At 37.3% G+C, this 27,858-nt stretch overlaps 1 protein-coding gene across 8 annotated transcripts in view; it reads right to left on the bottom strand.

Moving 5' to 3' along the window:
• SMOC2 (SPARC related modular calcium binding 2) overlaps positions 1-27,858 on the bottom strand; it is a 135,830-nt gene that overhangs the window by 46,334 nt on the left and 61,638 nt on the right. For 4 of the 8 annotated variants that reach the window (XM_015284372.4, XM_040697666.2, XM_015284371.4 and 1 more), the window contains exons 5-7: positions 26,369-26,416; positions 22,395-22,445; positions 21,089-21,163 (exon numbers count right to left, since the gene is read on the bottom strand). In XM_015284372.4, the coding sequence (XP_015139858.2) occupies positions 21,089-21,163; positions 22,395-22,445; positions 26,369-26,416 (174 nt within the window). Of the gene's footprint in view, positions 1-21,088; positions 21,164-22,394; positions 22,479-26,368; positions 26,417-27,858 lie in introns of all 8 variants that reach the window. The other 4 variants (XM_004935516.5, XM_004935515.5, XM_419600.8 and 1 more) reach the window with 1 other exon arrangement.

The following is a 27,858-nucleotide window of genomic DNA, read 5'->3' on the forward strand; positions in this document are numbered from 1 at the left end:
GGGAAACATTTCTGTGACTGAGTAAATTCAGTGGACAGTTAATACATCAGGTCTCAGCTGAATATGTTCCCATGTATGAATATTTCCAGGGATGCCCAATATTTGTTCATAGATCAAGGACGGATTGGAAGTAATAGGTAACATAACATACACTCAGACTTAGTACCAACACCAAATGACAACCAAATCGTAAAACTAAATTATCTGATGCCACATGTTTTGATTTAAATTAGGTTCAGATACTCATCAGCATGAGGGTTCTCAAGGCCTGATAAAAGCTGGCAACATTCCTACTCACGCTTATTCTTGTTTGCAAAAACTTGTGGGAACCAGATATTTCAGGCCCCTTGTGTGTATTTGAAGACTACTCTCAATTTACAGCTGATCACTATTTTGCACTTTTGGAGTCTGAATGGATTACTGTAGCCAAACAGAAAGCTGATGGCTTCAACAAAGCTCTGTATATTAATTTATGTACTTCACTCCACTTAACAAAGCAAGATAAATCACCAACAGATGCTCTCATTTATTTATGTGGCTTCATACACAAAGACACTGGAATACATAAGGAGGATCATCTGGAAATTCATTGAGCTCAAAGAAACAAAAAGCCAGAACACAGAAAGCATCAGCTCCCACTTAGCTTTACCTAGAAAGAATGAAGTCACAGTGACACCAACCTACTTGAAAGCACCAGGATTATCTCCCCTTTTACTCTAGGTTTGAGTAGTCAAGTGACTGTATGTCAAATCAAGATTTCACAAATTCTGGTTCTAGCAATACACAGAAGTTGGGTGCTCATAAAACAAACTTCTAAGATGAAAATATGATGACCTGCGCTTTAATCAAAGTTCCAAACACGTAGGCCTACTGGAATTTTTAACATACACCTCCATTTTACAGACATAATGTGCATAAAATTCTTTATTTTTCTTAAAACTTGAAATGCTCAGAACACTGTGAGGAAGGCCATAACTGCAGTACTGTAAGAGAAAAAAAACTGTTTTGACAAAGAAACCTGATGTTTTTGTGTTTGGTTTGTCTGTTTATTTGTTTTAAATTTTAGTCCAACTTCTTGGTTAAAGAGATGAGAATTATTCTGTAAGTATTCAATTTTTTTCCTGTGAAAGAATTATAGCTCATCAAAATTACTTATTATAATTTTTCATTTATACTAATTTTTTCCTTCACTGTGTTTTCTCACTGCACTGTATAAATTATAAGGGAACAAACTAGCTATCTGTTTTCAAACAAAATTTAACTCTAAATTTTAACATTCTTATTTACTTTAAATAAATTAGTGGTGTGAGATCTATCCACTGACTTGGTGAAAACTTTCAGAGAAGTTAGTCTTCATCTACAAGTATGACAGAATCTGGCTCTAAATGTTTAAGTGTTAGCATTTAATCCTCCTGTAGGTAAATGACAGAGAAACATGAAGTCAATATGCATTAGATTATAAATCTGAGCTCTTTCAGAGATGCATTTTGCATTAGAGCCAAAATGCATATCCTGAATATCCTTGAATATAGTCAAACACCTCTGAAATGTGAGAGCAGGGAACCAAGAGTAGAACATTTTGGTTAGATCTTTAACAGCAGAGTGTGAGAATGATAGCATACATTAATAAAGTGGATCTCTTCTGACAGATTTAAACAAAGAACTGTTTATAACCTACACTGCACACTGGATTTTAGAGTGGAACCTTAATACAGATCAAAGAAACCTTTTAAGCCAGTGATCAATCATGCAACACCAGGTTTCACAAGAAGAGTGAAAAATCCTTGGGCTTTCTAAGGAGGTAAGTTCCCTCAGCCCCTTTTGCTCAATGAATTGAGGATATTCACTGAATCACAAAGCTGTACAGAAGATGGATCACTATCTCTAAGTGTACCTGCTTGATTTTGATGATTTGGAGAACAGACATACGAGAAGACACAGTGCAAAAAAGTCCCCCATCCTGCAAGAATATAACTGAATGCAGCGTTTGCCAAATGGGGTGAAACCTGGTTTTCCTCTAAGCTCGGACATAGGAAAGAAACACCACTTCCTATTATTGCTCAGTATGACTGCATCATGCTTCCAAAGCAGAGCAGCACCAAAGCTTTCAAACTGCAAAATCAAACAAAAAAGCCACTACCCAAAATTACAGCAAATGAAAATTGTTAATGTTTCCCAAACACAGTGGCTAGCTGGCCAGTTTGCTATAGCAATCTGAAGGCTCGTTCATTAAACAAAGTTGCGTAAAGCTACCATTCTTGCTTTATGAGTATATTGACCAGTAAGTGTTAGTCATCTGCCAGTGGAAAAATCTCTCAATTTTTAAGAAATACTTGAAGTGAAAACAAAGCTGGTTCACTTTTTCCATAGAGCTGTGAAAACAAAAGTCCTTGCCAGGTGAGCTGAGGGTAAGCACTTGTTTGAATAGTTCCACTAAAAATTACAACACATAATGTGCAAACTGGGGCGCTTAAATTCAGTTTACAGGAATGTTTATCAGCCAACCACTTCCACTCAGTGAAACAAGAGTTGTTTCTGTTCATCATTTGGGAAACTGAGACACTTACATTAGTGCCTAGATATGACTTTGATTACTAGACCTTAGGCTCCTAAGCAATTTTAATTTCAGAGGTCTTCAGTGGCATAGCTGGCTGCAGTTTATGTCACTTTCCTGCCATTGGTGTACACTGTTAACAGTGCTCTGTTGGCACTGAGCAGTGTTTTCCAGCCTTACTGCCTAACTCCAGCCTGAGATGGCCACAGTACATCTATGCTCTATTTTCCAAGTATCAGCAGTGTCAGCTCATTTCCATCCCCATCACAGAGGCTTACCCTGGACATACATTTACTCAAAATGCAAACAGGATTAACATAAGAAACAAAAAATCTTTTTAATACTTTTTTTTTTTTTTAATCATGTAGCTGTTCCATAATTCATGGATTTGTTCCATTGCACCATTTCCTGTGGATATGGTGTTTGCGAAGTGGGATGCACCGTCAGTCCACAGAACAGCCTGCACTCCCTGTGTTCCATGTGGTACAGAAGTTGCCTCCTCCAGCACCTGATTGCTTAGGTGACCCTGAGAATGCATGAGCAAGCCAGTATTTCCATGCTCTCCCAAAGTTTCTCCACAGAAGGACCACAACCCTAGCTAAGCAAAACCTTCCTAGAGTCCCCACTCATGGGCCTTGCCTTGTTCACACATCCTCTGCAACCTGCTCCTGTACTCTGCAGCCTGTCCATGTGTCTCCCTCCGTAACTGTCTCACTTCAGCACCAGTAGTGGGCTGTTCAGTGGCGAAGTGTGGTGGGATTACTGACCGTTCTATTGTCTCAGATTTCACTGTAAGGGCAACAGACCTCAGGGACATGAACTCTGGCTACTGCCACTGAAGCCACTAAAATCTAGGATGACCTATGAATGCTTTATGGCAATGTGATCCAAGGTGGTCACTGAGGAAGTACACAGTTATATTAAAAAATAAGAGAATATTATTTTGCATGTTGTAGATCTTCTCTGCATATCTCAGTGTGGCTTATAAAATCATAAGTATGAAATGCACCTCTGTCTAGCTTATGGCAGACTAGATGGGCAGTAGGCCCACTGAAACTAAACAAAGATTAATCAGGACATTGAAATGGAAATTCTCATTTCTTCCTCAGTGGTTCAGAAAGTGTAACTTCGACAGCCATGAAGCGAACGTTTATGCTACTATCACTCCCACTGCCTCTTCTGTGGTTAAGCAGAATTATTTCACCCTGCGGCTCTAAGGTACATACCTTTCAAATCTATCTGATTAAAAAAATCCAAGCATTTTTAGACTGTATTAATGTTGCAAATATATTTGCACCCTTAAAAGCCAGTCAATGACAGATGAATCAAAAACAGACCACTTTTACTCTGACTTGTTCTTCACTTTGTCAAAGAGATGCCAGGAAGCAGGTGGAAAATAAGAATGCATATTACTGTTCATGTCTCTAATTAAAAGAACTGCGTTGCACAATGAAAAGTCATTGAAGAGAATCAGAAGCAAGTTTTGTAAAGTGCTATCATCCACTGAATCGCACTCCTCCTGAAATGCATTATCTCATTCTCAGTTTGAGACTTAACAAATAATGTGAACACAAGCCCTATACAAAAGGTAACTGCATTGTTTCAACCCTACACAAATCCAACGTCTCATGTTAGATTAAATGCTGCACAGGTCTTGCTTTGGCTCTGTGCAAGTTATATCCAAAACGCACTATTTGAATAGCACAATGGAAGATAGTAGCAGAAGCACAAGATAGAAGAGAATGTTTACTGATTTTGGCCAAGTTTTGTGTGCAATAAAGAGAATGTGCCAAAGAAGAATAAAAGCCAATAAGAATAATACTATTTCTTCCACCTCCCAAAACTTTTTAATACAGTTTTAGGTAGCTTTATTCTTTTTTTCTTTTTTTTTTTCCTTTTTTTTTTTTTTTGTTCCCTCATATGGCCATGGTTAAACGGCTCAGCTTGTGCTTTGGTTTCAAGAGCAAAGCCAGATCTTTGGCTTGGCTCACCCTTCAAACTTTGGAGAAAAACATTCATATTGGGCAATGTGAATTAAAAATAAAAATCCTAATTCCACCCCACTTTCATCTCTGTTTTCAAAAAGAAATATCCATCTGAAGTCTATATAATACTAAATATAGTGTGATTGTGAAACACCCCTATGCTTTTGAAGGATAGAAAATCCTTTACCATATTGAAAACCCCACATCACAATTTCTGCTCCTGTCAAACTGGAGCCATTCCACTGTACGCAGATGGGATCAACAAGAGAAAGCCAGTCCCTACCATTGCCCCTCAGAGCAATTTTTAAGACACGTAGTGGCAAAGTCTAAGGTTTTTTGAACCACTAAAATTAGAATTTTCAAAGTGTGACTAATGATCATTAATCCTTTACAACACAGTGTCTCATGGTTACTTTAAGAGCTAAGAAGGTTAGTTTTAAATGCTCAACCTACTGCAAAAGTGACGTGTATCAATAGAAAAAGCCTTGCACAAATACTTCTCAACAATTCACTGTGTGTGAGAGTAAAAAAAAAAAAAAAAGATTTCAGAAAGAGTTATTTTTTGAAATGTTTTCTTAGCGTGTTTCCCACAAATATTGCCATCCCTCTCAGAGCTATTCCCCCCCATATACACAGGCACATCTACCTCATGCCTTGTTTATTTTGGAGCTCTCTATGACAAACAGAGAAAATCCAAAGGACTGTTTTTGGCAGAACTGTTCAAATAAAACAGATTCTAAATATTTAACTTTTCCAGATAACCAGCATCACAGGAAATGGCAATGTTGGCATTCAGTCACCTAATAAGGAAACGTTTTTATTATAGCTTATGGGAGGATAGTTCTGTTGTTCTTTCTACATATTATGTACTGTATGCTTTGTATTCTTTTTACTTTGGGAAGGTTAAGGGTTACTTGATGGCTTGAAAATAATGGTAAATGAAGCACAGTGCATGACTCTCACAAGAGGCTCTGAAGCTGCTGCAGCTGAAGCTGTTGCTAATTAAATCTGCCCATTGTTACAAAGCATTTTGGGACAAACCAATCAGCAACTGACATAATTAATCGAGTCAGAACAGCCATTAGTGGTAGTATTTACATCACTCACTGGAAATAAAACATAGGCAAATGTGGAGTGGACAAGCCTGTGTATTTACAAACCTGTTTTCCTTGAGTCACTGTTGTGAATAACTACAGTACAGTCCCATTGTAATCAACACATACTAGAAATTTTGCCATATACACGTAGGCTCATTTACATAAGAATAATACAAGTAAGCTTTTACATGGAGTCTCTTTTACATCAAAGTCACGGGCATGCATTTTTTGCTTGGCTGAGTTCTACATATATGTTTATTCCAACCACACGGTGGTGGGTAGACTTTACAGAAAGATGGGGAGAACTTTAGAAGTTGCCAATCAGTTGCAAGGCAAAAGGGTGAAAACCCAGTAACTGTGATTTAAATGACAGTATCATAGAAACCAACAAACAGGAAAAAAAAGGCAAGAAATCTAGATACAAAACTGAAACTGAGAGGAAGGGGTAGGTTGCATCTTTTCTTTTATAGAAGTGCTACTATTTCCACTGGTCAGTGCAATACATTTTTATTCATTTCCACTACATAAGTCTGTAAAGCTCCTGATGGCATTTGACTGACCTGCGCTAGACATTATCTCAACCACCTCTGTGCTAAAAACTTTGCTTCTGCTTGCACTGGTCTGTCCAGGCTGCTGCAGCCCCCTGAGAAGCAGAGCCAGGGTTAGAGCCCCAGAGCTGCTGGCTAGCTGCCATCAATGTAAGCAATCAAACCACAGTCTCTCTGTAGTAGCTGACGTCAGATGCTTTCGCATACAATACTTTCTGGGCTGCTCAAGTCTCCACAGTGACATCCTGAGGAAATAAAATTGGCACAGAATATAGGCCAGGAATGCACTGGTCACTCAGATCAACAGTGTTGATGTTATGACACTTGTAGCGTCCTTTATTTGAAAAACTGATGATTCCTCCCACAGAAACAAAACAAACAAATAAAACAACAACAACAATAAAACCTCACAGCCCTAACTGTGGAAACTGAGAAAAGCACTGGATTAAAGTTAAACATGTACTCTACTAGCTTTAGTCTCTCCCCTTGCTTGGTATCATTCAGTATCTGAATCAGACACCATAACAGAATAAGGCATCCCTGATGGGGTCTCTGAAATCCTGCATAGATAGGCAATGACACCTTCCTATGCTTACTCCTTTTAGTAGTCAAAGTACCTACTCTATTAGTCCAAATGTTCAGGTTGTTGCTCCTAAGAACTGTCAGTTTGTTTTTGGAGTCAATGCATTTTCAGAATACAGACTACAGATTCATAGTATGATCTATAGCCTTTACTCCATGGTGTCCGAACTTGCCTTTGGCAGTAACAGTCAAAAAGAGAAGGTGGAAGAATGGAAAGATAATAAATCTGCGTTGCAGGAAAACCCTAAAACAGCAGCATTTGAGACTGAAGAGTGATGCCTTGGCAACAAATGGAGAAACTCACAGTGAAGATCAGTTACTCACAGAAGAAAAAAAGCAGACTAAAAATAAAGGACTGGAAACAGAACAGTGAATTCTGTTTGTGCAACCAACAGTGAGGAAAATTTATTATGCTAGAGATAACAAAGACTATGAAAAAGTGCACAAGGCTCCAATAAAGGCAGATATGAAAACAGATAAGCTTAGAGACAGCATTCTGACTCACAAGCTTTCCTACTCAGTTCTAATGGGGAAACAAGTGTTCTGAGCAACGGGGGAAAATTCTGTATAAAAGGCACATAGGCTCAACAATACTGAAAAATTAATTGCACTATGACATCTTTGAGGCTAGCTCTGTTGTTAGTTATGTGAATCTATAGATGCAGCACTGTCAGCAGATGCAACAAATCATAAATATCATGAACCCTTCACACGTTTGTTGCGATATGAAATCCATGTAGCTAATGTTAAGCACCATCCCCTGAATATCAGAGCAATAGTGAGTCTGCACAACTAGGCACCTATATGGCTCCTCATCACACCACTGCCAGATCTGTGAGGTTTTTCTACATATCCCATGTGATAAGTAAATTACATAGAACTAACACTAAAAAATTCCATTCTTTGGCTCCTGGATACTAACATGATGAGAGTTACTGACTGTTGTTAATCTTATGTCTCGCTAGAAATATGGAACTAGACAGGCCACCACAAGTCTCATCCAGTTATCTCCACTCATGCTGGTATTGGCAGCAACTAATCAGTGTTCAGATAAAGACTTTTTTATTTAAAGAAAATCAAAATACCTTTAACAAAGTTTCCTCAAGCATGCATAAAGCTATTCCTGACTTGAACATGACAAAAAACATCATCTCATCTTGACAGAATACATTTGTACAGAAAGGTAATGAAGAGAAAATACCAATGTTCACTATTTCATCTAGCAACAGAAGTGGACTACCTGAGCCCTTGTGTTGACAGCAATCCATTAATTCCAGCTACACAGTAGCAACAGGATTGGGATGGACCATCCTTTTATCACTGATCCAGCAGACTGATATACCATATACAAACTACTTAGAGAAATGAGTAGGCACTGTGTTTCCAAGGCATGAAATAACAGCATCACCAGACCCCTATCATTAGGGTCCCAATTTAGAGGAAAAATAAAAGAAAACTAAATAAATTAAAAAAAAAAAATCCAACTGATTCCCTTCTCCACACACTATTTGCCTTTCTGACTACAGTGGAGTCACTCCTACGTATACTTCTCTGAGTAAAAGCTTCATGCCTGCTAAAACTAAACTGTCTCCTCCTACAGCAATTTGCTATTATTATATTGAACTGTTTGGTTTAGGGGATGAACTACAGGATGTATGACTACATTAGAAGTCACTGTTTTATCCTTAGGACGTTGGTAGGGAAAGGGAGAAAACTGACCTTTCAAACCACTGGCATTTATAATGATATTTTTGGTTTGCTGTTTCCCTGTTGAATCACCTCGAAAACACTAAACATCATTAACAATGATATGAAACTGCTTTTTTAAAACCTGATTAGAAACTGTATAAAGTTCTTAATCTAGGAAGGGCGTAACCTGCCAAACAGAAGAGCAATGAGAACAAAGATTCTCTCTTTACCTTGTTCAGGCCAGTAAGGGCTATCAAGATCATGACTTAATGCACATGGTCAGAGATTTGGGGAACCAAGAGAGTAAATTTCCAGGATCAGAAGCTACTTGCATATCTTCTTGAAAACTAATTATTTAAGTAAACGAGCAGAAAGGGCCTCCAGCTTCTTTGCAGCCAGAAAAACTAGGCACAGTGCTGTTGAGAAATCAGGGCGAACTATATGATGACAAAGTGTGATGGACATGAAGCCCTACAACTAATCACATCCTTGCCTCTGTGAGGAGTCTCTATTTTAATGGTTCTGTGGGTGGATTTACAAAATGACAAGGAGACACTACCTGATAGGATCAACCCTTGTTCCCTCCTATATCAGTGGGAGTTTGCCTCAAAACAGACCTGAAGATTCAGCCTAGTGATGGAAAGGGAGCACAGCAGACCCTCGACTTATGACTGAAACTAAACACATCTTGAAACCCTGAGCTATTTTCTACTTTCTTGTCAAAACTGTATCTCAGCCTCTGGGGACACAAGAGGATTTAATACTCCTCTGTTCCCAGGCCAAATACCAACCAGACTTTTGCCCTAATCTAACTACATGCACTAGGGAATATTTCAATGCCATTACAGGTTACCAGCAGTCTTGTACACACCGAAACACCATACAGAATAAAACAAAATCCTTTATGCATACCTCAGTACAAATGGGGCTTAGAGTGAAAAAATAAGGAGGGATGAAACAGTTTTTTCTAAACTAGTTACACATACCACCTTGAACTAAACTGCTCGATATTACAGCAAATGACCACAGGACAGGCTGGTTTGGCTTCAGTGGGCACAAAAGCCTCTTTTCACGCTGAGTAAGACACATAATGAAAGCACTGCAGTCAGAGAAGGAATGCCACTGGAAGTCTGATGAGGTGAGTGGAAAAAGTAAGGAAGTCATCTATTCAGTCACCTTATTTGCTTGCACAACAACATCAGCTCTTCCAGAAAAGTCAAGAGTCCCAAACTCGTGCTAGCAGGGAAAGAAAATTTCTTGGCTTTGTTTCCAAATGAGTGTTGTAATACAGGGCCATGTCCAAATGGACTCTGATAACACTTTAAAACTTAAAGATCTGAGACATTTATGTTTTATAACGTGTTCTTATCAAACAAAAAATACATTTAAGTTCAAAACAGAGGACAATAAAAGTCCTTCTGTTTTGATGGAAGGTCTTTACTCAGTGAAGGGCAGTAGAAATAGTAAGCTTAAATAACAATAAGATCTCCCTGTAAAACAATAGAACAACACACTGTTTAATCAGTGATAATATAATCTTTTCATAGCTTATTATGACTGTAATAGGGCTGGTTGAAAAATTTCATTGTGACTGCCTGGTGGAAAATCAGGTCTTTAAATGAAAAAATGTTTTCCATTAAAAGTGTTTCCTTTTCATAACAAAACAACAACAAGTGATTTTTAATGAGAACAAAAACCCATAACAAAACATCATTTATTTGCATGGAACTTCCCAGGGAACAACATGCTCCAAAATGCATATAACTTCTCTGAGTTAAGTGCATTTTTTAAAATGGGAGACCATTATATTCCGTATGTGCTGCCAGCCTGGGGTCACAAGTCCCCACCAAGAAAAAGGAAGTCATGAAACTTCAAAATTACAGCTGCCACAAGGCATTACAATGAACATCTCAAAGTCACAATTTTGAGTTTTGTGAAAAAATTATTCAGATCTCTGAAGGTGTGTTTTTGCTGTTTGCTTGAATTTTCACCTTGAAAATGCATGTTTTTAGCTCAAAATGTACACCTTTTTGGAAAAAGCTCCCTAAGAATTCACATTCTTTCTGTATCCAGTTTGAGATATTTAGCTTAATCTTTCTTTTCTCTTGTGTTTTGTAATGTACCAAGAGAATTTAAGATCTGAAATCTAATTTACAGCCTTAATCTTATTTAAACATAGTTTTATTTGTGGTTGAATGCAGATACTTGGCCTGCCGTTCTTAAACTAAAACAGGTATTAAAAATAGCTTTAATGAAAAACAGTGGTCTGTCCCTTGAATCACTGCTTCTCCTTCACTAACACAGAAATCCAGTGCATTATGGCAACAATAGCTAATGATATTTCTCTGCAATGCAGAGTGAAGGGAAAACAGTATCTAGCATACATCTGGAAAAGGCTGTTATGAGAGAGGACAGAACACGATGGACAGAGTGGAATGAAAAGGGAAGCAGGTCAGTAGTAATACATACTTATGGCATACACAGCATCTTACAGATGAAAAGATCTCAAAGTGATTTTGTGTACTTTAATTATGCAATTTGGCTGGAACGAGTTACCTTATGCCAAATATGACTCCTGATGTGACTTCTCATAGAAAGGATACTCTAAACTAGTCACAAACAGAAAAGCCAATGCATTGCATTAAGGGCAGGCTAGGGGAAAGGATCAGTGAATGATGACATCAACCAGGGACCTTAACAGCCCATAAAAACAGATGCTGCAGTAGAGACCTGGATTGATGCAACAGCTGCGCCAAACACAGGTTTTGGGGTGGATTCCACTCCTCCCAACAAAGTACCTGTAGGAGCTGAATTTTTCTTGCTTTTGCACCAAATGGAAAACATTAGCATTATTGATGAAGATTCACAATACTTTTTCAAGCACTGTAAAAGGAAAAAGCCTATAATTTATTTCGAAAATAATTAAGCAATTCATTAGCTGTATCATGAGCTATCAAATTTTTCAGGAATTTTGTTCAGAGTTGCTTGGCTCAGCAAAGACAGTTGAAAGTTATATATGAAATACTATCTCACTAAAACTCCAAATTTAAACCACTTTAACTGCTCATAACTTGATCAACAACGGAACATCCAGAAATGAATTCAGCCTTTTCAGAAATGTAGAGGTAAGGAAACCTGGATTCCAACGAGCAGGACTGGTTGATGTTACATGGCGACCAGTTCTCCCGTTAACAGCAATTAAGAGCTCTTTTGTACAGAGCACTCAGCAGAATTGTATATTCACATAAGTAAATTAAAAATGCATAGCTTGTCATGACTGTTTTGGGCTTTTTAAAATACTTTTTACTCAGTTAATAAGAGGATGGGCCTTGTGAAATAAAGACCAAATTGCTTTCCTCAGAACAGTCTAATTTGTCCTTTAAAACCAGAAAAGTCTTGCCAGAATACTGGTTCATTCTGATTAAATTTAACAGTGAAACTTAAAAATTTGTTTTTCTAAAAGGTTAACATTTTTGATAATTTTTATCAGCTCACAGACAAATACATACAGAGTTCTTAGTCTTGCAAAATGTGGCAGAGTTCCATGAACATACTAGGAGTGCTGGAATAACATCCTGTATTATCTCTATTCGAAACAGGTTTTTTATTCTTGCTCAAGAGCATAACCACAAGTTTACTGACATTTTGAGAAGATTAGTCTCAAGGCTACCCTGACATTGCATGTATGTCTTCCATTTGCTAGTACTGATATAATTTCAAGAGTAGTACTGGATTATTCACATTTCAGAAGAAACAGGACAATAGTTTGGATGACAGGAAGTAAGTTTAGATGCCTAATTCTATGTGCTCACAGTTGGCCCAGGCCTCTTGCCCAGAAAAGTGCATGGAAAAAAAAAAAAACTTTGCCTCCAACATATTGACAAAGGTATGCTAAGTTTTTTATGTTCATTGCTTCTTGACTATGAGAAGACAGAGAAGGGAAGGCATCTGTAAATTCAGCATGGACATTTTCTCTTAATTATCATATTATTGGGACAGTGATGGAAATCCTGCAGCTTTTACAGTTGACTGTTCTGGTCTTTCAGCTGCCTAGAAAGTTTGGAAGCCACTTGAAGGATTACCTTATATATAATGCCCAGTAATCACTGCTTAGCCACAGACAAATCCAGACTCTCAAGGCTGGAAGATTTATCAATTTCCCAGAAAGATTTTGTCTTCAGATATGATCTAATACAATGTGTTTCTCTGCAATAATATGATTTACATGATATATTTTTTTAAACCACTGTTGTTAAAATACCAACTGTTAGCCTAACATCCAATTTTGGATTTATGAAGTTTATTGATGTTTTTATGATTCTGAAGTCTGATGTTTGGTAAACTGTTGAAAGCTGTAGTTGGATGGGGGAGTGTATGTCTAAAAAGTAAAGGAGAATTTAATTTATTTTCTGCAGAAAGTAGTATAATTAAAAATAGGAAGATTAGTATCTCTTGGCATCAAATTTTAGCAGTAAAATAAAAATTATCAATCTTACATAAAGCAGATCTTCCTCCCCCCCCCCCCCCCCCCCCCGACAATGGGGGTCCAATAAAACCCTGGAACATCCTGAGCATAATGAACATCAACTGGATATAAAACAGAACTCAAATTTTAATAGTTTAGGATGGGAGTATCTTCCTCTGCGGTGGGAGGAAAAACTGAAAATGCCAGAATGTGATGTTTATAAAAGTTTTGAACTAATATGTAAAATTAAAATAAAGATACACGACAACACTTGTAAAAAGGATTATTAAAGATAAGATGGTACTATTGTAAGAATAATCCAGCAGCCTGGAAATTAAGAATGTATCATTATATATAAGCAGTGCAGGGAGATCTGGAGAGGTTTATCTTTTTGGAACAGGCTGAAAGAGCAGAAACAGAATACTCATTTTCCTTTACCAATTTTGTAGTTGGGAAAAAAATATAAAAGAAAAAAAAAGAAGGAAAAAGAAAACAAAACAAAGGAGGCCTAAAAGAGGATGAAAAGTATTTTTCTTCACAGATAAAGAGAATGAAGAATACTGCATTCTCTTTGTGTAACAACTAAATCAAGACGAAGATTTCATTAAAGACTGTTTCTGAAAAGTAAGACAATATTCACCTTTAAGATCTATGTCAACCATTTACTTTTTGGCGCTAATGATGTAGACAACCATTAGTTCCAAAGACACAAGCTTTTTCAACTTCAGGGGAGAATTCTGAGACCGTCTCTATAAGAATACTATTCTGAAGCTGGTTTGAATCTTGGCAGATAAAAATAACAAAAAATAACAAAAAAAAAAAAAAAGGAGGAGGAAAAAAAAAAAACTACTTCCTAGACTTCAAAATATTTAAAAATAAAACAGTGAGAGATACAATGAGAAGTGACAGTGTGTCTCACTTCTCCATTCCCAACAGTTTCTTAACAATCCTGGTTTTAAAGTAAAAAATAAATCACAAATAGTTCGCTCCAAATAATTGTGTTCATTCAAAAATTCTCAAGGGAACACTTATTGAGTTAGCAAAAAAATCAAGACTCTGAGGCCATAATTCTGTTGACCTGAAAGCTTCCAGTCCTTCTTGTCTGTATCACATTTTCTTACTCAACTGCCTCAAATGGTTTTTCTCTACCTTCTGTGAACAACTTTCTGAGATAATAGACCAAACAACAAATATTCTACCAGCAGACGTCTTCCAACACCCACAATTTTCAGAAAATGCAAAAGCCAAATAAGCAGCCATCACAAAACATTTAGGCTTCAGTAAAAAATGCTAGTGTCTTTTTTTTGTGTAGGAAATTAAGCTCCTGATGAGCTGAAGCTATAAAGTTCACATTAATAATATCTGGGTTTGAACTTGCTTAATGCTTGGCAAAGACTGCCTGCAGACATTTAGCCCATCTAAAACAGACTGCGCTTCCACTGTCGGAATTCAAAGACGTACTAACAAAATGATAGGTTTGAAAATTTATTTTGAATCAATGTTTCTGCCTTCTGCTTACCTCTCATGGTTTGAATTCAGGTACACAGGGCTCAATGTGCCATTCCAAACATAAGTGCCAGAAGAGCACCGACTTGTAGTAGGCTGTATTACCTTCCATATCTCAGATACCCTAGGACATATGAAAAGACACTAGATGCATGCATTTCAGCATCTTATTTTCATGCTCTTCCTTTCTCCAGCTACAGCTAATGTCTCTTTTTACAAACCAGTTTGGGAATGCAAATCCTGTTTTTGTGTGGCTGATACCTCGCTAACTGTTGCAGGAAAATAAGCTTAAGTCTGAAATGAGGCAGTAACAGGGAAAAAAACACTTTGTTTTCATAATGTAATCTGCGGTTTGTCGTGAAGGAAGGCTATTTTCTTATGCAAGTCAACTTTATACATTCATTTAACTAAGTTTCCATGCGTTCAGTACTAGCATAGTGCATACAGAGTGGGTATGACTTTCTGGTCATACCTGTATATTTTGATCTAAAGTCCTCACCTCCCCCTCTAGTGCTGAATATAAGCAAATTTGAGAATGAAATATTGGCCAGGCTTCTGCAGGCCAACACACAACTTGCTAAGAATTCCAACTGGAAAAGGGGAGCAACTAGATCTGCCCTGTGCTCTTTTCTCAGTTTTTATGATATCCATTTTCATTTTCTTCTGTTGCAATTGGCTTCATATCTCAAATCTTCACATTGCAAGATGAACCTAATCCAAAATACTTCTAGAAAACTTCTAATTAATTTGTAATATATTTTTAACTGGGAATGCACAACAGATATTATTTTCTTTCTAGCTCACACATCTTCAACTGCACGTAATTTCAGTTGAGTCAATGCTAAGAGCCACATCTGGAAAATGCAACAATAAATGAGAATAAATACAAAGTCACTGAATGGTTACTCATTTTCCTGTCTGTAAGCTACTCATTTTCCTGTGCTTAGAGAGGAATGGCTATGAGAATTGATATGACTGGACACACACACAAACTCTTATATTAATTTCTACTGCTACTTATTATTATTTTTTTAATTGCAGACTGTTTAAATTCAGAACTGAATTTTGGTCAGATAGACACAGCCCAAAGACATTAGGCAGGTTCAAGTTTGGAATGAATGTAAGCACTGGAGTGTGGAACCTGATTTGCCTTGGTCCCCTGTGAAAAGATGACTTTCAGGGAATGATCAGCGCACAGGGATCCCACTGGAACAATTGCCTCTGAGAAACAAAACAAAACAAACTAGCAAAACAGTAACCTCACTGACAACCAACATAGTTTCCATGTGAGAAAACTCATATGTACAAGTGCTTTAAAGCAGTCTGATGAGGCAGTAATAAAAACTGTGTTCAACTGTGAGAATGCCCCTCTGTCACATTTGTCAGTTTCACTGGCAGACTTTACCAATGGATTCAAACTGTATGGGCAGACAATGCAAGAAAGAGTTTGGTATACACAATGATAAAAATTTGCAATTTACATTAAACAAGACCAGGATTTTTCAATTTCCTGCTTTGCAGTCTTCACGTAGACATTATACTAACTGCTGTCACTCATATTTGCAGCCAGCCTATGCTACATTCCTATATGTGCACTCCTATGTTTTCCCAGGTGATGTTTTAGAAATGAAACTCCTGTTGGATCAAGCCCTCTGGGGCTAATTAATTAAAACTTGTAACAGATTTCTAAAGCCTTGAAAATGATTGTCTGTAGCAAAATGCGAGTAATAAAACACTATTTACTCCATTATTTCAGAAAATTAAATAAAAAGCTGCACATTCCTTTCACATGTGCACAGCCAAAGCCAAGAATGAAAATAAAGATGATTCTACATTACTAGAACATCCAGATACAGCAGCTGACGTTTTGGCACTCCTGAATTCCATAAAGCCACAGACTAAGGAGGTAACAAATTTTGGTTGAGAATTCTTAGCTCTGGATCACAAATGCTATAATCACATGATCCACTAATTTTTGTATATATGTGTTAATTTTAACAGCCTGGCTCTCCCTCTGCAGGCTTTATGCAAGAACAGTTTCCTCTCCACTGACTCTATTTGATGCTGGTGCATGTATGGCTTGTCCTCCCGTACCGGCTTCAAGCATATATGAATAAAGCTGGCAGAAGGCATAAAGCTGGTATAAACACCACATTATATGATCACGTGCCTGTGCCTGATCCATATTACACACGGACAACTGAGTGAATGAGCAGTATGCAGGTAGAGTATGAACTGTTGGGGAACCACAGCCTGTGAGTTCTGCCAGGGACATCCAGGAGTCCTAAATTACTACCCATGGATTTCATGTGCTTAAAATTTTGCATGAATCAAAATCAAGTTTGGTGAAGTACAAAGAAATGTGACCATTTCTTCCCGTCTTCTGTTCTACTGGTCATACCAGATTATCTACAAAACAAAACCCTACTTTTTCAATCACTCTTTTCAATGTTCATTAAATAAACTACTAATCTGATCAGTGAACATGCAAATCATTAGTTATAATAATACCATTCTGTTCCATCTTTGAGGAAGCAGTATATAAAATATTAATAATAATAAGCCAGAACCAAATGGTAAATATCCAAGACTGCAGTGCATCTTAGTATATCCATAGTACTGGAGGATACATTATTGACCCTGAATCTTTTCTTCTGGATTATATTATCACCAGAATCTTCTTAAGCACATACGTAAGTATATTCCAGATTATGGATGAGCTTTTGCATTCTGCATTTGCAAGATTAATGAAATTCTACACCATCTTTATTTATTCTCATTTGTGTGGAGGACAGATACGCACTTAGAAATTACCGTGTACTTTTAGAATTTTGCACATTAATCTAACTGCCTACTGAACGTTGCAGAGATATCACAACAAACTACCAGAAAAACCTCTCTCTTAAATGCAAGTTAACAAAATGAACCTTAAGCTTCACTGGCTGTTTTGGCAAAAATGCAGTTACCTTTCCTTTGCTGATACTCAAAAAATGGCATACATCCTTTGGAAATTGGCAATCTTGGTTCCCACAAATCAAACAGTGATAAAAAAGGTTAGTACGACAGATATAGCAAGAAACTAAGAGCTATATAGGTCAACCAAAGCTCTTGTCAGGCAACTGCACTTTCCTTGTTAGGTGATGGGGAAAGTATCTGCACTGTTGCGTAGTAACCATCTACATCCTGCCTGCTCCCAGTCCTGATGGTAAACTAAACAGCTAAGGACATGGTCCAAAATGCCCAGTTTCTTCAAGACCAAGGATCTTCTGTCCCTGAGTTCTTTTTACAACACAAAAGCTCTAAAAGAATGCTGAGTTTTCAGCTGATATCAGAGTGGGATTCAGTTCATGTAAATATAGATCTTGACATCATAGGTCAAAAAAAGTTCCAGCTTATTTTGCTATCTGTTGCTACAGTTCTTATTTTTGTCAATCTGATGTGGCAAAAGCACAAATATTTTCCATGAAATGGGTAAAGAAATTAGGAGTGCAGGAGTACAAAGAAGTTTAGGAAAAAAAGTCCTGAGCTATTCAACAAGGCACAGAGGCATACATACAAAACATACTCTCAGCAAACACTGTATTATTCTGGGAGTCAGATTCTGGAAAGAAAAACCCAAAATATATGTATATCTTCAAAATGCAAAACATGCTAATATGGATTGAGAGAGTCGGATGTTTCTAGCCAAATCCATCACTCTAAACAGAGCTATTCTTATATGATCCAACAATTATTTTTTGTTGTTGCCAGGAGTAACCTTTTGTTGTCAAAGGCTGATAGGTTAAATACCACTTTGCAAATGTCTTTATCGAGCAGCAAAGGTCTGTTTCTCTGAACTAGAAAACAGCATATGCACCAGAAGTCATTATACAGTATGTATATATAATTCATTAATTTCATGCCCTGTAAGTCTCCCAGATATCATTTCTCTGTGCTAAGTTATTTCAGTCTGATTTAAATCAAACAGATAACTAATACAATGCCTGAGAGTATTCTAGTTTATTTTTTATCTTCTGAAAATTAGAAGTTTACCCTACTTTTACTGGCAAATTATAATTGCCAGGTCATTCACAGAGTAGCAGAAGCAAAGTACTCCAGATGAGTATAATAAATGTAATGTCGTCACCACAATTCTTACCTCATAAAAACATGCTAGTCAATTGATCTTATCAAAGGAGGTCTATTTCTCAGGTCTAGACATGCCTCACTGATTGTGTCATATTAGCACATATACTCAGGTTAAATAAAAAAAAAATAAAGGCAAACATAGGCAGCTTTCAATATAATATTTGGGGACTGCATGAAATTTTTAGCATTATGATCTTACTTTGCCTATTTTTGCTTATTTCATACAGGCATGGCTGAGTCACTGTGTTATTAGCACTGGAAGAATTTCTTGGAAAGCAGTTGGATTACTATAGAAGAAAAAAGGAGAATTTGGTCCATTATCAGTAAACTGTGCTTCATCTTTTGTCTTTATGAGCACAATGCATACATAGACATAAATTCTCCTCATTTTACTCAGATGGATACATTTCAAGTTTTGTATGTCCAAGTCTGTATCAGAGTTTGCTAAGTAAACTGAGGAAAGAAGACATCTGTATTTATCCCTCACATTGAAGCCTAGGTGTCCAAACATGGTTAGTTTACAATCCACTGGATTCAGTCATGAGGTCCTTCCTATTCCACACGTGAATCAGCCCAGAGTTCTGCTCTTGTATGTTCTAAAAAGCTTTGGCACGGCACCACTCTGAGAGGTAATAAGGAGAAAATCTCACCTAGTTTTTTCAAGACCTTGAAAGGCCTGGTTACTAAAAGCCAGTGAGGTCCAGTCATCAAAACAACTTATAAATATACATTTACATGACACACTGTATTCCCAGTATCCAGGAGACACTGCCTAACAAAGCTGATGAAGACACTGTTTTTAGCATCTACATTCATTTGGATTGATAATGTCATATTACTTACATAAGAGAAGTACTAGCAGAGACAGCAGTGCCCTTTTGGTACACCAGGTACTAAAACAATGCTGGCTATGTGATGTCTGCAGCACACACATGCATAAGCCTTCCCGTGATCCTACGTACATAATACAGCTGTGAGCAAGCCCTCTTGTTAGCAAATCCAGTACTGTCGTGCTTTAGATGTTTATGCACCACAGGCCAGTGATCACAATACAGACAGACTACACTGCCAGTCTCTCTTCTTTTGCAAATAATGTCCTTAGAAAGACTGGAGGAGACAAATTCCCAGTTACAAATCCACCTTTTCTTTGATGTCTCCCTAATTTTCTGTGCATATGTTTAAGCTTTCACTTCCTGCAGCAGCACAGAAAAACGGAATAACTTTTGCTTTAGACCTCACTAGTAAATCTAGCACTGTAAAAATGAAATAAACACTTCTGTAAGTGACATATTTCTATACAGATTTAACACTGAGAAATCCTGAAGCATTTCTGTTCTTGCTGACATTGGCTAAGGAAATGACGGAATAAATCTCAGCACGGAAAGTGTTTGCTTCTCTCCTCTATTAACTGCTTATGGTCCTTTCCCCAAGTGCCTACTGGTGCATTAAGGAGAGGAAAAATCATTAATAACTTTTGCCTTGGTGTTAAAAACAGCTTAATAAAGGAGTCTGTAAACCTCTAAGTAAGAATATGCCTTTCCTACCATGATGGCTTGTCTTTTTAAATCCCTTTGGGCGTCAATTCAGTCAAATACTTAAGCACAGTACTTAAGCTAAATCACAGCCTCAATTTCCACTGGATCTGAAATGTGCTTTTGTGTGATTCATTAATGTTCCCGTTCAAACTAATGCTTTTTTCTCCCTAAAAAAAGAAACCAGAAAACTCAGGAAGGTTCTCTTAAAGATTATCCCACTGAAGGAGGGAACAGTGAGGTCGGCACCAATACTCCAAGTCTACCAAAGCAAAGAGTGTGTCTGAATATTTCAGAGGTTTCTGTCTTACAACCTTCACTTTGACATTCCTTGTGCAGTTTTCCAAAGCTTAATTCTGGGAAGTGGTGAAAAAAGTCAAACAAAAATTTAACAATTATTCTAAAAGGCGACATAATTAATACACTCTAAATTGGCAATCAGTTTGCAAAAAAAAGATAACTGATTTAATTAAAAAACAGGTAACACTGCCTTTCCAATTTCTTGTTAATTGACAGCTGGTTTCTGATGGGAGATCTCTTCAGATATGCCTCCTAAATTTTAGTATCAAATACACGTAAACCCCACTGTTCTTTTCCAAGTACCTTCTTGCTGCACATCACCAAAAAAAGAAAAAAAATAAAGAAAAAAATACAGAAAAGAAAATAGAAGTAGGTACCAAAAAGACAGAGAATTAAGGAGGAAGATAAAAATAAATGTCAGATCCACTCACAAATGCATATAGGTATGAGCCAGAAACTTAAGTGGAGTACTGGCAGTTTACACATAGTGAAGCCTGGCCAAAACTGTTTCCATACAAATCAACACATGCCACAAGGCAACAAAATTATCAGAATGCAAATCATTCATTCACTATCATACGATAAAGGCAGAAGCAGAATGATTATTAAAAAAGCATTTCACTTACATAACTGCAGTTTAAGCAAGGTTCAATGCATGCCTTCACAGGACCTCTACAAAATAAGGATGCTACAGCTTCTCACCTGAGCTTTTATTGGTTTTGTTTTGTCTGCTCTTTACTTGCTCAGTCCATAATGTAGGATAACGAGAAGCAATATCTAAGGGGAAAAAAAAAGACAAAAAAAAGTTTGTAAATGTTACAGTTTTCTAAAAGTTACTAGCAGCTGAACAATACATGTTCTGTTGTAAAGATATATGGATACTAAGAAGGAAAAAGGGTATGCTGGTCTGTATTTGAATAGGTAAATCTTTAGTCACAGAAGGGCATGAACCATTTTTCTTATTCCATTTATACCAAGGGTTAAAATAAATACGTGTAGAATAAAACCATATTTAAACAGAATAAAAATAACCCAAAGCAGACCCAAAATACGTAGTGCCTTTAGATCAGATTCTGTGAGACTTGCACTGAATGCTAAGATAGTTACAATACACAACTACCACTGCATATGGGCCTTGAGCTTGCTATTCACAGAGCACTGAATTTCCCCAGATGCAAATAAGCCTGAGAAAACACCAACCTCCAACCTCACATTGCTACACCGTATGCTGAGGGTAGCATTCACGCTTTTATCTTCCCTGTTTGGGCATTCAGTTTTAATTTGCACTGTGGCTCGAGTTTACAACCTGTCTGTCCCCTGAGTATTGGTAATAAATTTGCTGCTGTCAGGAACCCACAGTTGAAGTGTCACCTCAGGACTATCCCATCAAATTCACAGTCTGTGGTTTCTGACTTAATCCCAAAAAGGTAGGTTTTTAATTTCTTGTAATTTCAAGAAGTCACAGAATCAATCACAGAATGGCCTGGGTTGGAAGGGACCTCAAGGATCATGAATCTCCAACCCCCCTGCCAGGCAGGGCCACCAACCTCCCCATTTACTAGACCAGGTTGCCCAGGGCCTCATCCAACCTGGCCTTGAATACCTCCAGGGATGGGGCATCCACAACCTCTCTGGGTAGCCCGTTCCAGCACCTCACCACTCTCCTGGTAAAGAACTTCCCCCTAACATCCAACCTAAATCTTCCCTCTTTCAACTTAAAACCATTCCCCCTTGTCCTGCTGTTATCTACCCTTTCAAAGAGTTTACTCCCTTCCTGTTTATAGGCTCCCTTCAGGTACTGAAAGGCTACAATGAGGTCACCCCACATTACATATTTCATAAATAATTACATAATTAGTTATTTCATTAGTTATTATATTATTAATTCATTAACTAATTACAGAAGTCACATTAGCCAACGCAGTTACCCTACTTCTTAAGGTAGAATTTGATGCTGTCTAGATGCATTAGATAATATCACACTGTTAAAATTCCTATCGACGCTTACCTTCTTCATCACCTTGAGGCTGAGTCTCCAGCGCAGGAGCTGAGGCATCATCTGAATTCAGAATGGAAAAGATTTGCAAGGAGACTACAATTATGAGAGTAAGCTAAATAAGTGTACATACGTGATTGATGCTAATGATTTGCACATAGCCCCGGCCGGTAAACAAACAGAAATTAAAGCATTATTAGCATGAACTGCATAGCACAGGTACATTACATCTGCAGGCTACAGACTATAAATGGATGGATTTTAAGGTTACGGCTGATCAACTGATTGCAGGGTCTCTGATGAGGCATGAAGTGACCAGGTTGCTTCCCAAATAGTAATTCTTCATTTTTAATGATGCACATGGATTCCTATAAATTATAATTGAAAAATGAGCATTTCTGAGGTAAGCCCTGTGAAAACAAAAGCAGCCTGAGATGAACAAGTGGTTGCAGACGTGTTGACACCTTAAAACAAAGCAAGACTATAAACAAGATTCACAGATTAAAGAAACAGAACATTGCTTGCATCATTCTTATCCTTTAGTCAGCTATCTCCATTAGACGACAATCAACCATTACTGCAAAACAAGAGGGATGAAAATTTACAGAAATTGTAGGAGCGTGTGGATAATCTTCATCTCAGCAAAATACAGTGGAAGCAGTGCTGAAAAATAAAATTTCACAATGAGAAAGATTTAAATTAGCAGTTTGAAATCTTTACCATACCACGTTTTTGTCATTTAAAATTATTTCAGACATTGAGTAAATGCAAGTTAGCAGACCTTCACATCACGTATTTTATCATTGTTGCTGTTCCCCATAAAACAGCTAACTCCAAGACCAAGGTACCCCACAGCAAATGGCATCTTTCACGTGATAGTATTATGAGAATTTCACATAGTTTCACAATTGGATCTCAGACCAGCAGAACTTCCAGGTTGTTTTCCTGGAATCAATACTGATGTGCACATAAAAGCAAACCTAGAGACATGGAACACTAACCTCAATGCTTTTCACAAAAGTAAAGCAGAAGCAATAGGAACTTATCTACATTGCAAAATGTTTTAACTGACGCATAAGGAGACTTTTCTAAAGAAAGAATGTTCATCCTGTCCATGCAATGACAAGATACTTTAATGATATTACAGATCACAAGTTCCCCTTAGTTTTTTCTGGCATTTTTGTGGTGTCTCCCATGTGGTGTTATTACGTTAATTAATTTCAGAGAGGCCATTAAACATCCCAGTGTCTTGAAAATAAAGATATGCATTTAGATCATCGATCTGTACGAGATTCAGAAAATCTCCAGGTTTTTAGAGGGCAGTTTTGGGTGGGTAAATATTACCAAGAGCTCAACCACAAATTCAGTTTTGGGTTTAATTAACATTTTTCTACAATCATCTTTCTGTACACAATTTCAGTTTGAGATTGATTTGATCTTAAGTTACTACCTGAAATTAAGATATAATTCTTACAATACAATAGAAAACGTTAATAGTTATCAGTCCAATCAAAATTATACTCTTGGCAAAGAACTCTGTTCCTTGAAACAGTATTTATTAAGCAGCCTTTAAGGCACAATTTATGAATATAAATACATGTTAAAAAATCCCAACACTCAGATGCTTAACTGAAGTATTAACAGTCATAGAACTGGTCTGAGGTCCTCCCCCCAAAAATGAAAGCGCTTTTCTTTTCATCTCCATCAAATCAAATGTTTGGTATGGGACATCTGTGTAATCTAAAAGGCAATAGCATCCCAGAACTGCAAGAGCTATGGCAGATGCTGTAGTACCCATAATGTGAAGGAGGATATTCACATTAATTTTCTGCTTGTGCTCTGTCAAAGTGTCTCTTCTTCTCATAAAAATGTTTTGTGCTAAGAATGAAGAAGCACATACAACTTCCTTGTTCAAAACAAAATTTAATATACCATCACAATTACAGAGCAGCTCTTCATATTAATTAGATGTTTCAAATGTTAACTTCCTAGGATTTCCTGACTGGCACCTGCACTCGCCTACATATGCGCATATACATGAACAAACCATTCAGTTATCAGAGTTCCCTTAATAAGAACAGGGTCTTGCAGTCAACTAAGATTCAGAAGAAACGTGCTTCCATCTCTAACTCTTGTGCTTTTCATATAGTCTGAATATTTTCTCTGGCTAAAGGAGAGGTGCAGGGGAAATACACTTTAACCCTTTAAGCTTTGTTCCTGTTTGATTTAACATGCGGATCTGTAAACATGCGAGCAGAGTTCCTGACCTCCAAAATTTACAGCTGGAGTTTTTTGTTCAGCACTGGAATACTCAAAGAAAGTGAGATGTTCAACTGCAACAAATACAGCCCTCTAGGAAATGATTTCTGAGTTTGTGTGGGGCATCTTGGAAGAGGAGACTGTCTCAGGCTGCACTTATACTCCTGAGTATAGTCATCAGGACCAAACAAGATTGCGCACATCCTCTGTATCAGCAGGAATGTTGAGGACCTTCCTAAGTTTGCTGGGTTTGCACATCAGTTCCTCTAACCTGGGCACTTACAGTTAGTCCACAGGAACATGCTGAGGGACACTGGGCAGGAAGGGGGGAATTCTGAATTTATTCCAAAAAAATACTCTTGTGCTCTGTTAAGGAGAAATATAAAATATTTTTTCTACACTGACTATGAGGCAAAAGCACACATCTTTAACTCACATGACAGTCCTAAAGAAGTCCTAAAGAAGTTGTGATGTTTCTGCCAATGCTATTTCATTTAAACCATAGGGCAGTGACTTGTTGGAAGGGTGGGGAGAAGGAGCTAGCTGTATCTGAGAAAAGTCATGGACCACCTGAGAACCAGGACATCGTCCCTTGGTGCCACAGGCTTGTGCTGGAGAACAAAAACAAGGTGTGAGTGAAATGCAGCTGTGCCATTTTAGAAACAAACACAAGATGCAAAGAGAGGCACAATAAATTGTCTTAATTTAATTTTCTTGTTCTATGAGCATTCATACAGACTTCAGCAACTCTACCCTCCCATTCATAAACAAAAAAACCCAACATTTTATATATGGAATAGTTCGTAAGGTTCAGAAATCAAAATAGAAGTACTGACCCAAAACAAATTTTCCCAAAAATTTATCTGGAAATACACCAAGGATCAATTTCCCACTGCTTATACAAGTACCTCATCATTACTAGTCTTAAAAAAGCCACTGAGTTTCTTAACAGTACAGTGGATTTCTTAAATCTGGGATATATTACACTGCTGTAAAAAATCCGGTATTCCTGTAATCCTGTATATTTATGGTGGACAAAACTGGATAGTCATTAGCATTTACACTAAGTATGAGAAACTTCTTTAAAATTGATTTATCCCATTCTAACTGGCACCAAAATTTAGAATTTTATTTTGAATCCAAATCTATTTATTAGCTGAATCTAAAATCATTTAAAGTGTTTGGAGAGTGCGACTTTAATCTTGTTTAAAGAAAAGATATCTCCCCTTCATTTAAATCTACCAGCTATGTTGGAGTTGCATCAGATTTTGTCCAGCCAACAAGATACACACTGTGATTTATAAGAACAACAATTATCTGGCCATGAATTTCAGCAATCACTTTAATTAATCACAGTGTAGAACAAAGTGCTGGGTCCAAGATGACATGAGTACTGGCTGATATGGAGATAAAGCAAGGACTCCATTCCCAGATCTTGGGACTACAAAATGCTGGCTTTGTCAAACAGACAGAATAATCTGTCCTCCAGGACAAGAGAACAGCATGAGAAAATAGCTCAGATTATGGCTATAAAAAGGAAAGTTATTTTCCAAACAGCATAAAATAGCAAATTCCATAGGGCTAAGACTAGAACAGTATGTCACATATTGACATATGCAAATACAATAGGTGATGAAGATTCATTGATATTTAAACCTATGGAAAATCAAGGGGGTATATCCCACCGCTATTGTAATCCCTGTTTAAAGGTCATTTAAGATATTTACCTGCTTTTCCTGCGCCTTCTCTTTGTGGCAGTTTCTCACTCACTGAGCCTGCAATTGTAGAAAGAAATTAACCAGAAAAAATATTTTCATATTTAATATCTTTTCTAAGGAACACAGCTTAAACAATTTGTTTTTTACAGCAATAACATCATTAAATTCTTCCTTTGCAAACCAAGTATTTTAGCTTTGCATTGCGTGTGCTGGAGAGGCAGGACAAGACCTTAAGAGCCTGAGCCCAGGCTGGCTGCAGGAGAGAAGCATCCTCAGAACTGGGGACCTGGGAAGGGAGGCAGTGGTGGTCGGAAAGGAGTAATGAAATCTGCAGGAGGTGTGTTTTAACAGCTTATTCTACCAGCCTGAATGCCAGCCCACCAGTCTTCATTGGAATTCGTCAAGAAACAGAGAATCCATTGGTCTTCTTAGTAGTTTTTACAAGAGATAGTGGGCTTCAGATTTCAAAAAGAAACAATGCCTTTTTTCTCAGTTATATGTCTCACTACTGCAATAGTTTGTATGATCCTCATGCTAGTCATTTGTCTTTATATCCATCTCTGACACAATAAAGCTTAAAATGAAATTTGTGGGTTTTTTTTCCTCTCAGAAGGGTCAAATATATTGATCAGAAGTTAGAAGGCATATTATCTATCAGTTTTTACCACATCAATTCTCCTTACGTACACCAGGATTAAAGCAAACAATATTTGACAGATATTCGAAGTGTATGAAATAATTTGGTTGTCTTAATTGACCATAATTCACTGTGGATTACAAAAAGACTAACCTTTCAGCACAATAAAGCTGATATAACAGAGCAATTTAAGTGAGAAAGCTTATTAAATCAAAGGTCTTGTTTACCACACAGAATGGAAGGTTACTTCAGCATGAAGTATAGATGCAGGAGTCTGCCAGAAGAAAGGCAACTAACATCACAGATCTGGCAAGTCGATTGGATAGCCTCCACAAAAGAACACAGAACAATGCAGCCAAGCTGGCATTACCTTCTGGAGGATTCAGCTTCTAACACACCTCTGGTATATCCGTATCAAAAATAGCCTAATTTGGACTTGTTTCATTTTTGCATGATGGTATGTTTTTATTGCATCGTGTCTGAATTATTAGAAATTAAATATACTTAGCCATGTATCAGTATTAATTCAGACAAGAAAAATAAAAGCCAGTATCTTCAAAGACAGTATATCCAAAAGTGTTTGGGATGGCTTGCTATAAACAGACTGCAACACTAATCCCCATTGTTCATCCCAAAGAGGAGGCAGATGCTTGCCTTTATGCTACATGAAGAGCTTTTGGGAACTTGGCCTGACTTTGCTGAGGCCAAGCTTGAACTCAGATAAGATGATTCAGTTTTAGAAAGCACTACGCACAAAATTACAGGTGTTTCTAATTGCACTAAAGACCACCGATCCTGTCTTTCCTCAAATCTTGTCAAGTTGCAATTAACTCCATATTTTCTCAATTTAATTTTTAGATAC

This window comes from Gallus gallus, chromosome 3 (assembly GCF_016699485.2).
Source record: "Gallus gallus isolate bGalGal1 chromosome 3, bGalGal1.mat.broiler.GRCg7b, whole genome shotgun sequence".
NCBI lineage: Eukaryota > Metazoa > Chordata > Aves > Galliformes > Phasianidae > Gallus > Gallus gallus.